At 33.0% G+C, this 12,864-nt stretch overlaps 2 protein-coding genes across 2 annotated transcripts; one reads left to right on the plus strand and one right to left on the minus strand.

Annotated features, from left to right (window-relative positions):
• Positions 1–598: 598 nt before the first annotated feature.
• On the plus strand, positions 599–8,423 carry APC7 (tetratricopeptide repeat (TPR)-containing protein). Its single transcript, XM_039019369.2, has 18 exons — positions 599–785; positions 925–993; positions 1,136–1,186; positions 1,316–1,450; positions 1,661–1,723; positions 1,799–1,914; positions 2,247–2,331; positions 2,901–2,960; positions 3,624–3,669; positions 3,868–3,941; positions 4,696–4,746; positions 4,829–5,029; positions 5,105–5,149; positions 5,239–5,332; positions 5,501–5,646; positions 5,745–5,974; positions 6,902–6,962; positions 7,159–8,423. Exons 1-18 carry the CDS (start codon positions 717–719, stop codon positions 7,243–7,245), a joined length of 1,683 nt encoding a protein of 560 aa, XP_038875297.1. The 5' UTR covers positions 599–716; the 3' UTR covers positions 7,246–8,423.
• Positions 7,844–8,436, minus strand: LOC120067786 (monothiol glutaredoxin-S2-like). Its single transcript, XM_039019370.2, has one exon. It carries the CDS (start codon positions 8,341–8,343, stop codon positions 8,035–8,037), a length of 309 nt encoding a protein of 102 aa, XP_038875298.1. The 5' UTR covers positions 8,344–8,436; the 3' UTR covers positions 7,844–8,034.
• Between the last annotated feature and the right edge of the window lie 4,428 nt (positions 8,437–12,864).

Here is a 12,864-nt window from a genome sequence, read left to right on the forward strand (position 1 = left end):
AAAGATTAATACGAGAGAGAGTTTATTATAAAATGATACAAAAATTTTCCTGAAATTAAGATATATACCATTTTCGTTGATGAATAAAATAAATAATCATAAATTGAAGATATACAATTAATGGTGACATACAATAGAATTAATTATTTTTTAAAATATCACAAAATAATTATTACTGAAAATGTTTTGAATTAATATTTTAATTACAAAATACTACAAACATTTAATAGAAGAGAAAGTGTATTACAAGGTTAAAATTGTTTAAAAGAATACGCAAATTTAATTATAGAATATAATTAAAATTTAACATATTTGTAAAATATTGCTCATAAAGTAGGTCAATTTATAGCATCAGCTCTGGCGCATCTGGCCCAACTGATTACTGGGTCAGATCTTCTGGCCTACTTTCGAATGTAATTTATGGCCCAGTTCAGATACGACTATTGGGCCAGGTTTTTGGGCTTACTTTCAAACAGGAGGTTATGGGCCCAAAGCAGTAGGTATAACAGATTATGGCCCAGTATTTGGGCCTCCGTTCAACTGTTGGGCCAAGTGTTTGGGTCTCGTTTAAATAATAATTGCGGCCCAGTCTAGATTCGCTCTTCCCCACCAGCGAGAGAGGCAGGAGAGAGCGGGTTCTGTTGAGGTTTCAGTGACAGCAAAATTTGGTTCAAATTTTGCGTGTTGTCTTACGAACTAAGAACAGCTGAACAAAAATGGAGGTTCCAAAGGATCAAATCTCGACACTTCTTGACCAGGGACTCTACAGTTCAGCTCAAATGCTGGTAAACTTTCGTTTTCTGTCGCTTTCTCTTCAGTTCAATTAACTCACTTCATTACACAAACAAGCAAATTCACCTTCTCCATATTCGAAATTGGAGATCGGACTCAATCTGTTTTGGTGATTTTTCTTATCTTGTTCAGGGTTGCTTTCTTGTTTCATCGCCTGCTGCTAATGCAGAATCCAGTCCTCACCTCAAGTCTGAGAGCTTGGTTTGTGGTTCTGAATTCATTTACTTTCAATTCTACTCTTTTCAGTATTTCATCTTTAATCGCATTGTTTTTTGAAATAAATTTCTACACTCTAATCCATCTCATAGTTGGACCCTTTTTGACTCTGTTTCTTCTTTGCTAGGTGCTTCTTGGGGATGCATTATTTCGAGAAAGGGAGTATCGGAGAGCAATTGTAAGTCTCTGAGTTGATTAGATGCTGCTTGATTCAGGATTAGTTTTATATAAATCATCTTTAATATCTTTTAGGGGTGTTTATTTTTTTTTGTTTTTGTTCTTTTAACTTTGTTGTATAACTTGGCAGCATACTTACAAGCAAGCCTTGCAATACTATAGGATTATTCCTAAACAAAATTCAACTACTACTAGAAGTTCTTTGCAGTCAAACAGGTCCTCTTCTCCAAACTCTTTTAACGTATCGGCCATTAATGAAAATGAGGTAGACTGAAATTGTTTCCTAATACATGGCTCAATTCTTTTATTCACTTATTATGTATGTTTTGTTTATTTTCCCTTCATCAGCTTCTTCTTCTTCTTCTTCTTCTTCTTTTTTTTTTTTTGTTCAAAGTGTTCTTAGATAAATTGTCTTTGAGGTGATTTCTTTTCCCTTTATAATTCATATTATGCCTTGATGTCGTTTCTACGGCAGGTGAAGTTTAAAATTGCGTCGTGTTATTGCGCATTAAGTGACAACAGAGCTGCTCTTGTAGAGGTCTCTCTCTCTATCTCTCTTTATCGCACACACATTCTACTTGATGTTAAGACTTCTGTCAGTTTTACCTTGCAGATGGAGGGAATTCCAAGTAAAGCAAGAAATTTGCAAATGAATCTTTTGTTGGGAAAGCTTTATAGATATGCCAGACATAACCGCGCCGCTATTGCATATTACAAGGAGTGCTTAAGGTTAGTCACGAAAGCAATTGCATTGTCCTTTGCTCATATGTATATAGGTACTTGGTTTTCCATTCATACCTTTTGTAAATCAACTATATTGGTGGTGGATTTTCTAAATAATAGAAGTCCATTTTTTTTCTTCTTATTCATGGATCCTGCACCATTGACAACCATATTTGTGACCGCTGACATAACAACTTCACTGACTGTTATCTATTCAGCTTACTTATTATGTGTTTGTCAACTAAAAAATTATGATACTTTCTCCCTCCCATTAAAACAATTCAGAATCACGCTCTAATACTTGCTTTTTTTCTTTTTTCTTTTTTCTTTTTAAACAGACATTGCCCTTATGTGTTTGAAGCTATTATAGCTTTAGCAGAACTTGGCGCTGCTGCCAAAGATATCATTTCGTTGTTTCCTCAGGTTTGTTTACAAATATATTGATAGAAAGAACTAACTGAATGTAGGAATACGTAGTTCTTAATTTTGTAGTTATATCTTTGTTCAAAATTGCAGTACTGCAAGTTTTTCAGTGTCATATGATAGTTCCATAATTTATTAGCATGTCAGAGTTGACGAATGATGAGTTCTACAGTTAGGTTTCAGAAGCTGCCGACCACTATGCTTAAGATAGGTTTAACGAGGTGTCAAAACCTGGCAGTCCAGTCTCTTGGTTTTGAGTCTCTGATTGTCTTTCTTTCTTTAAACCCTTACCCTATTACCATATTCATTGAACTTGTGTGAATCCAGCACCTTCGATAAAAGTATCCACAAAGATTCTTATGCTGTCTCCAAAATATTTACTTGCAATGTTGATGAAATTCCCATGATTAATCTAGTACAGATATTGAAATGACGACTTCAGTTTATGCATGTAGCATGAAGACCATTTGCATTGATGCTGGTTTTGTTTTATCATAATTTTTGTGTATAGAAAATTTAACATCATTTTACAATCTTCCTCTTTTGGTTTCTTTTGAATTTTATTTCAGACAACAAACAGAAGTGGCAAAACTCCTTTTGATCACTTCGACTCAAATCGCTGGCTGCCAGTAAGTGTTAGAAGAGATAAAGCAACTAACTATCTTCCACTGTTCATTCTTTACCATTGGCTTTAATTGTGAAATGAAGAAGCCCTTTCTTATTTGCTTAATTAGATAGCTTTTCCTGTTTATTTGTTTTTTGAGTTACACATTGGGGTGTGAGGATTTAAATCTCTGAACTCAAGAGATAGGGTAGATACCTTTACTACTGAGATGTGCTCGTGTTGGCTAAATCAAGTAGCTAGCTTTGATCTTAGTAGACTTTTAAGCTGTGCGTGCATGTGAGTTTGGAAGAACTTCCATTAAACAAATATAAGAATGAAAAGTTCAATTATTACTACCTTGTTAGCCAGACGAGAATAGGTTAATTTGAGTTCACATTAATTGATATAACATGCTTCTGAACTCAAATCCTGGTGTATTCCATGCTTGTATTTTACCATTCTTTTTGAAAAAATGTAATGGATAAAATACTGCCTGTATTTGATCACACGCAATCCAAATCAGAAATTGGTTGTTGAAATATTCGTCTGCCAAATATTTGTGTTTGCTCTATTTTGCAAATACAAATAAATTGTGCAATCTGCAGTAGATCATGGGCAAGTTCAGAATCACTTTATTGTGCTTTCTTAAAATTAAAAAAAAAAAGTGCTAATTTGTTCTTTTTAACAGCGCTATGTTGAGGGCCAGTGCTGCATTGCTTCAAATGATTACAAAGGTAAAATAATACCGGCTTCCCGTTTTTACTATCAAAGCTAAGCATGATTTATATCACTTTATCCCGTAAGCACTTGATACTATCCATCCTCATATGCAAATGTTATACAAAGTGGTTCATATGAGAAACTCAGATATCTTGGCTTTCTCGTTTCTCTCTATATTAATTTATTATTACTTTGTTTTAAAACTTTTGAAGGTGGTTTGGAGCTGTTTTTGGATTTGTTGCAACGTTTTCCCAATAATATTCACCTGTTACTTGAAATTGCAAAGGTGGGTTCTTGTGGTAACAAATCTAAGATTATTGATGTTCGATCTTGGGCAACCCTTTCCCCTCAAGCATATTCGGGGTTCATTCTGAAACGTAATGTTGAAGTTGGATGGAGTTTCTTACTTCTCTCTATATTGAAGTGGAGCTAGCTTATGTTACTTGCAGCTAAGGGAGAGAAATATCCATAATTGTTTTGGCAGTGGGCATTACATCACCTTTACGTGTGTGTTCTCTTTCATTTTTCTCATATTCTGTTTTGCTCTATGGTGCCCCTTCGTGACAATATATACATTTTTGCAAAAAGATTTCTTGTTCACTTATTGAATGTTCTGAGGCCTTCTGAACATTTCAAGCCTTAGTTGTTATATATCTTTGGTTAAAGTACCAGTTCAGTCCCCAAACTTTGAGGGTTGTCTATTTATTTAGTCATGAACTTTTAAATGTGTCTAATAGGTCCCTAAAATATCAATTTTGTATCTAATACATTCCTAACAAATTTGAATTTTATGTTAATGGGACTCGGAACTTTCAATTTTGTGTCTCGTAGATTTTTGAATTTTAAAAATATCAAGATTCATGTACCAAAGGATACAAGCCTCAAAGTTTATGGACTGCATTGTAATTTAACATATATCTTTTCATCTATTGGTGCGTCATATTTTATTTGGCAATATGGAATGTTATATAGACGGTAAATAAAAAAGAAACTTTTTCGACCTATCCACCTGACAGACATGCTAACAACTATGTGTCTAGGTTGAAGCCATCATAGGAAAAAAAGATGAGGCCATCATGAATTTTGAGAAGGTAACGGTGAAATGTCAGCATAATGATGATAATGATCAACTGTTTTTATTTCCCGATGACATTTAATTTAATGTTATTATAGGCACGATCAATTGATCCATATATTGTAACATATATGGATGAATATGCAATGCTTCTGAAGATAAAGTCTGATTATTCAATGCTAAACAAGTTAGTCCATGACTTGTTAAATATTGATCCTACAAGACCAGAAGTTTTTGTGGCTTTGTCTGTATTGTGGGAAACGAAAGATGAGAGGGGAGCCTTGGCTTATGCTGAAAAGGTTTGTTATGATAATAGAGCTTTGGGATTTGTTTTATTTTCTATATTTACTAACATTCATACTGCTAATAATCAGAGCATCCGAATTGATGAAAGGCATATAACAGGTTTCATCATGAAGGTATTTATTAAATATACTTATGCAAAGAGGCCTGAATAGAATGCCCACCACAATATCAAACATCTCAATTTTCGAGTTTCTACTTTCAGGGAAACCTGCTATTAGCAATGAAGCAGCCAGAAGCAGCTGTTAGTGCTTTCAGGAATGCTCAAGAATTGAGACCTGATATTCGCTCATATCAAGGTGCAGCTTTTAAGGGGAAAATATTATACATTTTATCATATAGCTCCCAATTTTACATTCAGTTTGTTATTCATATTTTGCATTTGTGAATGCAATCCAACTGAAAATGTATTTCGTTTTCTAAGATGCTTAACTTTCAAATGGTTGTGAATTCACTTTTGGCTGCAGGCTTGGTCCACTCTTATCTGGCTCTGTCTAAAATGAAAGAGGCATTGTATGCTGCCCGGGAGGCAATGAAAGCAATGCCTCAATCTGCAAAGGCTCTAAAATTAGTTGGAGATGTACATGCTAGTAACTCAGGTGGTAGAGAGAAGGTACATGGTTTAAACATTTCTTCTGTAGTAGTTCAGGCTTGGAGACTGCCATTAGCAAATATTTTTCATATTTGGATCTGACATGGAATTTTTAATAGGCCAAGAAGTTTTATGAGTCAGCCCTTAGGCTGGAACCTGGTTACCTTGGAGCGGCATTAGCTTTGGCAGAGCTCCATGTGATTGAAGGTCGAAATGGGGATGCTGTATCCTTACTGGAGAGGTACCTTAAGGACTGGGCTGATGATTCTCTTCACGTAAAACTAGCTCAAGTATTTGCCGCCACAAATATGCTGCAAGAGGCTTTATCTCACTATCAAGCTGCATTAAGGTGAAACCTTATGTACAATGCTTTCTGTCGTTTCTCTTGTTCTAAGAGTGGAAAAGCATATACCCCCCACCCCAAAATTAACCGAAGCTATCCAGCTTATGCACAGTCGCAGTTATGTACCACTAACAACCTCACTGAACATTGCTCTCTCAACCCTAGTTGGGCCGATTCGCTAACTAAACATTATACTATCACATTCCCTCTCCCCTTGCACACTTATGTGCTCATCGGCGCGTCCTTCAGATGTGGATCATCCGAGGGACATTAGTATGGCATACTTCTCCTGTTTGAATCGGAGTTTGAAACCTAACTTCTTCTCAGGAGGATAAATGGAACGATTTGGGCGAGATCCAACTTTCTGTTCACTTGTGGGTTCCAGGCGCTCCGGGGGGACCACCTCGTCTCCTCTCTTCTTGAGAATCCATACATCCCTTGTTGTTACGCCATCACCATTGGAGGCCATCCTCCACTCCACTACCCCACCACCAAGAATTACAAAGCATCAGTTTTCCAATGGTTTTTGCACAATTGTTGTATTTCTAGGTCCTCTGAAACATTAGGTGCCATCATGGCTCATGATTTTATGTATCTCAAATAGATTTCCTTTCACATGCTCAATTCTCTCTATATAATGCTTGTGTATCCAAAAGGAGTTCCTCCAGAACCCAATGGACAGCAACAAGTACTTACGATCTCTTGCGTTGAAAATATTCGACTTAGTTTGCCGTGAAGATGTTATGTTTCTTTATTGAAACAGTCTAGCTGCTGCAAGCTCAACCTAACATTATTACCTTAAATCCGTTTCTAATTTTATTAGTTTTTCTTGTGTATTTTATCCTCAGCTTTCTTGCTTTTGGAGTGGTATTTACTGACAATTGCCTTTTTTTCATATGGCATGTATTTATTTGGTTTATTAATCATGTATAGGATGAATCCCCAGAACGAAGCTGCCAAGAGAGGTCTAGAGCGCTTAGAAAAACAAATGAAGGTTTGCTTTTAAGCTTTAAATTTTCAGAATATTTATAACTCCTAAATGCTTTCTACTTTTCTTCAAAGCAAGAAGTTGAACATTACTTTACTTCATTCAAGCATGGTCTAGTCCTAGGAAAGGCACCGAATATGATTTTTCCTTTAGTGGGAAGAGGGAATTAGAACAGGAACAGCTCATTGAAATGCTATTGCAGGGAGTGGATCCTGATGCACCTGAAGATGATGAAGACAATGAGGTCGATGATGCTGATGGAGACCAAGAAGAAGCCGAACTCTTATGAGTAACAATTCGATACACGATGTTTACTTTTGCAAGTAACAATTCAGATAATGACTCTCCGTTGTTTTCTTTCAAGAGTAAATAGTAACTCGTACACGTGCGAATGTGAAATATTTGGAGTTAGAACTGCAAATTACGTACCTGGCTTGGAAGCGGCATTTTGAACTGTTATTTTCAGAATTGCATTAGAAAGAACTGCAACACAGTCACAACCATTCACGAAAATCTCTCACAATTGCTCATACAGTTTTACATTGTCAAAATCGAGCAGAAGAAAGTTGCCAAAATCATAGACGAAGAAGCATTCCAATTGAGTAGCTATAATTCCATGACTACGAAGCATCCATTTCTGTCCATCGTCGCGTTTAACTGTGAATGCTATAATCTGTATGTATTTATTTTACCTGATGAAGTGACAAATGAAGAGCAGTCTTTCTTGTAACTTATGTACACAAGATCATTGATTGTATTAAGCTAGAAGCCTGTATATTCATCTATGTATCATCTGACTTAAATACTCAGTTTTGCATTATTAATGGATTTCAAACTAAGTTTGTCAATTGTAATATATCACTTTGCAGATGGAAGAATTAGCCTAGTTTTTATACTTATAAAATTTTTATTACTAGGTAAACCAAAATATTACATTACATTACATTGAAGTCACCAAAAAAGGACTTACATAAAGACTTTTTAAGTAAACTCTCTGTGCCATTTCTGCCTATACGTAGTAAACCTTGGCTATGTCAAAGTTACATTGAGTTGATCAAGTTAGAGAGGGCAAGAAGGTTTAAACCCATAAAGCACCAGCCTTCCTAAGCATGGGGATCAAGTTCCGCTTAAGATGAAGGCTCATGACTTCATTAGCGCCACCGACCAGTTCCCCACCAATGAACACGGCAGGCACCGCAGGGTTGCAACCAATGCGGAGGAGAGCTTGCTCTATCTCTTTCCCTCTCGGAAGCTCATCGAGCTCGTACACTGTGGGGTTAACTCCAAAATCACACAAGAGTGTCTTGATAGAATGGCTCATACAACAACTGTTCTTACTGAAAACCACCACTGGCCTATCAGAAACCAACTTGTTCACAGTCTCCATTGATATTAGTTTGAGAGCTTAGAACTGAATGCTAAGAAAGCAAAGAAGGAATTATGAAGTAAATGGGTTGGGAATGAAGTGAGGAATGAAGGGGGGAAATGGGGTTATTTATATAGGATTTTGTGAGGAGAGAGATATAGAGAATGTTGGAATTTAAGAAGGAGAGATATTTGAAAGAGCTGGAAACTTCCAAGCCACTCTTTTGAAGGGTTATAGTATAAAGTTGGGATATTGAAAAATGAAAGAGCAAACAGCTTCGAATCTTTGCATAAATATGTGAAGAAGAAAAAAAAAACAGAGACGTGTCCTTTGTACGGTTTCCATATACAAAACTCTCCAGTACTTCTAAATTCCTTTTACAATCAGATCACATTTCCTTTTTCTCCAATCTTTTCACCGTCCAATTCGGTTTATTCTCTCTCTTTATTCATTAATATATATATATATATATATATAGTCGATATGAGAGTTTTTTTTTTTTTAGCAAAATAGGAACGAGGAGGTTCGAATTACAAATTTCTTGGTCACTGACACATACTAGATATATGATCTAGCCTTTTTAATGTCACTCCCAAAAAACTAAAAATAAAAAAAAAAAGTTATAATACCGATCCTACATCAATTACTACAAAGACGAAACAATAGTGGTAAGTCCGGATCAATCCACAGGAAGGAGCGATATTTATTTCGTTAAAGTTAATTTTATAGTTATAGCCGTAAATATGGGGGGTTTGTGTGGATAAGAAATAAGGTGTAAAAAATAAAATGCAAGAAAATAAAGATAAAATGGTTAGATTAGAAATTCTAGCCTTGGGAATAAATTGAGTTCCTACACAATTTCCTATCATTGGATTATTTTGATTAAACTCATAATTGATCATGTTTTGCATAACAACTTGTTTGACCCGACCTAACTAGCCTCTACAATGGACAACTAGCTAAAACTGAACCATGCAAGCGACTTGATTAATAATTAAAACCTTAAGTGGAGCTCTACAACCAATCCTACAGAATCTCGAGTGGTCATGAAGAATCGATTTACATTTGCATTAAGCCTCTAGGTTTCTATTGTATGGATAATTAATCGAAAAGCTCAAACCTAATTAACCAAGTTTCTTTGAACCTAATCAAGGGCAGCCCTGCGCTCCATCCAGGAGCATTTTCGTAATTTTTTCATTTGAAGCTCCGAGTGCTCGATTTCACTTTTGGTAGCTTCAAATCAACCCTGAGCGGCATGTACACCGAAATGCATGATTTGCTCAAATTCCTATAAAAATATATATTTAATCATTTTAAACATAAGGAGCAAAGAAAATTAAGGAAAGAGAAATCTTTCCGAGAGCTATCAACGTCCATTAAGCTATGCTCGTTTTGTCTTAAAGAGATTTCTCTTAGTCTTATTAACGCATACTAGATGTTAATTGAGCTATGGTCGTTGTAGTTGAAAGATCTTTTCTTTTCTTTTAGTCTTACTAGCACGCATTAGATGTTAGTTGAATTATACTCACTTTAGTTGAAATAGATTCTTTTTTCTCTTGTCTTACTAACACATACTACATGTCAGTTGAGTGGGCCTCACTTTGACCAAAAGACATTTTCTTTTTTCTTAGTTTTACCAACACATACTACATGGTAGTTAAGCTGTTCTCACTTTGGTTGAAAGAGATTTTCTTCTCTTAGTCTTACTAATACATACTATATGTCATTGAGTTATGCTCGTTTTGGTTGAAAGAGATTTTTTTCTCTTAGTCTTATCGTATTACATGCCAATTGAACTATGCTTGTTTTAGCCAAAATGAATTTTCTTTTCTCTCAGTCTTACTAACACATAATACACGTCAAGTGAGCTGTGCTTGCTTTGGTAGAAAGAGATTTATTTTCTCTTAGTCTAACATATCTAGTATAACAAAGGTTAAATTACAAGTTTTTTGTTTGTTTGAGTTCAATAATTTGTAAGGTGGGATATTTGAATATCTGACTTTTTTGTCGAGAGTAAATATATTATATCAGTTGAGTTATGCTCATGTTAAAGGTTAAATTATTAGTTTAGTCTTTGAATTTTCAAATATATATCTATTTGGTCCTTAGAAAGCATTTAATAAGTCATGACTATCAATTTTTGTATTAATAGGTATTTGAAGTTCAAAAATAATTGATATGTCTTCAAATTTTCAATTTTGTATTTAATAAGTTTAATATATTAAAAAGTGTGTTTGATTATTATTATTTTATTAAGTGAGGTCAAAATTTTGTTCTTTTTTTAATATATATATTCTTTGGAATGAAATCCAGCTTTATTAGATTTGGCAATTCCCTTCCTAGGTTAGGATTTGGATTTGCCAAATTAAACATCCACACCCATTGAGCGGGAAAATAAAAAAATAAAATAAAATAAAAGAATCCAATTTAATTATTAACGGAACATTGTTTTATTTTTCTTTTTTTTTCCCCCTTCTTTACAAGTCAATTGAACAATATATAGACATTTTGTTTTTATTTTTATTTTTAAAGAAAATCACTAAATACATAGGCTAAAAAAGGTATCCAATATTAAATCTTGTCCCTACTATACTAATTTATTATTGATTTTTTTAACTTTTTATTAGGTATAACATTTTTACTATAAATTTTAAAAACATATTCATATATTTTTTTTCATGAAAATTATTAGTATTATTTAAAAAAAGTTATGATAAAAATTAAATTTAAGATTTATTGAATATATAATAATCAAAATAAAAGATTTAAAAATACGATAACTAAAATTAAACTTACATCAAAATAGAACGATTAAAATAGCAAATAAATATATAGAGGGAAGGATTTTGGTGCTGTACCTATCTTGGAGGCATCTATTGAGCTGTAGAAAGTATTTGGATTTATCCATATGAAAAATATCCCTTTATTTTTTTTGGATTCGCATCCAATTCAAAAACAAAGAAATTCAAGAACAAACTCCTACTTTTTTTTTCCTTTCTTTATTTTGCCCTCAAAAGAATTCTCCAGAGGCTTCAAATCTTTTTCTTACACTACATAACTAGAAAATCGAACTTCTAATTTTAAAATTGATAATATGTTCTTTATATCAGCGGTTGAGCTATGTTCATTTTGGAAGAGACTTTAATTCATAATCATTGTGATTAACGACACATCAAATTAGCATAAATTTCAAATCTAATTTTATCTCAATTCCTCTACTCATTAATCTCCATCTAATAACCTTTTTTCTCCAAAGTAACTTTTTTTTTTTATTAAATATGATTTCTTTTAACTCGATGTGAGAATTAGATATGTAATGACCAACCAAAACATATACTCCTACCAAAAGGTTCGATGTTCGAATTTTCACCCTAGATATTGGTTGAGTTGAAATATAATAATATATATATATATTATATATATATATATATATATATATATAAATACACTCTGTTTTTCCATTTGAAAGGACATAACTTTAATTTTAGGGTTTTGCTCTGTGTCTTACTTCGTTATGAAAGGATTTTATTTATATATAATTGAAGTTGGAATTTGTGCTTAATGATTTTTCTTACTTATTATTATTATTAAGTTATGTTCAGGTTGACTTTTCGAATGCAATTTGATTACGAGGGATTTAATCAAGAAAAAGTTGACTTTATCTTTTTAGATTAAAGAATAGAAAATGAAGGATAAGTGAGCTAAGTCCTAAGTCTCTTATTTCGCTTTCAAATCTCTGCATGTCCAATGCTGCCACCAAAAAGCAAAAGAAAATAAATTTAAAAAATGAAAAAAGAAATAATTTAAAAAGCCGTACATGGAAAAAAAAAAAGAAAAAGAAAAAGAAAAAGAAGACAATTGAAGTTTAGAAAGATGCTGTAATATTTATTTTTAAATATTTTGAGGTCCCCAACATTATCAACAATATATCTTTTTTTTAAAAAAAAAATTGTTTTATTTGACATATTTAATTTTAATATATTTCCATTTATACTGTTTTAAATTGTTTAATTCCTCTACTTAAAATAATAATAATAATTGTTGTTGACTCATAAAAGTTCTATATGACTGAATAATGTATAAAGAGTTACATAAAAATTTTCAAATATAATCTCTTTGTGACAAAGTTTTTCAAATTTATATAAAAAAATTCAAAATATATTTTTATTTAGAGCCACATTTTTATTTTTAATATTATTATTATTATTTATTCTTGCATTCATTTTTAAAATCAAAACAAGAATTTTCAATGTTCTATACAACAACTTCTATATATATATGATATAGAAATGTAAGTTTCAATGCAACAGAGAAATGTGGGATGGTAGAGTAGAATCTAGACCTAATTTTGTAATTTTGGACCACCTTTAATCTTTTTGTGGTAACTTTAAATAAGTCCTTATAATTCATTCTTACTTCATCTCTTTTTCTAAAGCTTGACAAGTGAAAAAAATAAATAAATAAAATTATAATTTAACCCTTAAATTCAACTAATTCGAACATAGTTTAGTAGATAAGACATACGTCAAATTACCATTCTAA

This window comes from Benincasa hispida, chromosome 12 (genome assembly GCF_027475165.1).
Source record: "Benincasa hispida cultivar pf3 chromosome 12, pf3_genome.v1.1, whole genome shotgun sequence".
Classification (NCBI taxonomy): domain Eukaryota; kingdom Viridiplantae; phylum Streptophyta; class Magnoliopsida; order Cucurbitales; family Cucurbitaceae; genus Benincasa; species Benincasa hispida.

Excerpts from the sequence above, each read along its gene's own strand:
- APC7 (XM_039019369.2), top strand. The coding sequence starts at position 717 with ATGGAGGTTCCAAAGGATCAAATCTCGACACTTCTTGACCAGGGACTC. Across the intron at positions 1,451-1,660 it reads CGGCCATTAATGAAAATGAG|GTGAAGTTTAAAATTGCGTC; the intron begins GTAGACTGAAAT and ends TTTCTACGGCAG. Across the intron at positions 3,670-3,867 it reads TGCTTCAAATGATTACAAAG|GTGGTTTGGAGCTGTTTTTG; the intron begins GTAAAATAATAC and ends AAACTTTTGAAG.
- LOC120067786 (XM_039019370.2), bottom strand. The coding sequence starts at position 8,343 with ATGGAGACTGTGAACAAGTTGGTTTCTGATAGGCCAGTGGTGGTTTTC.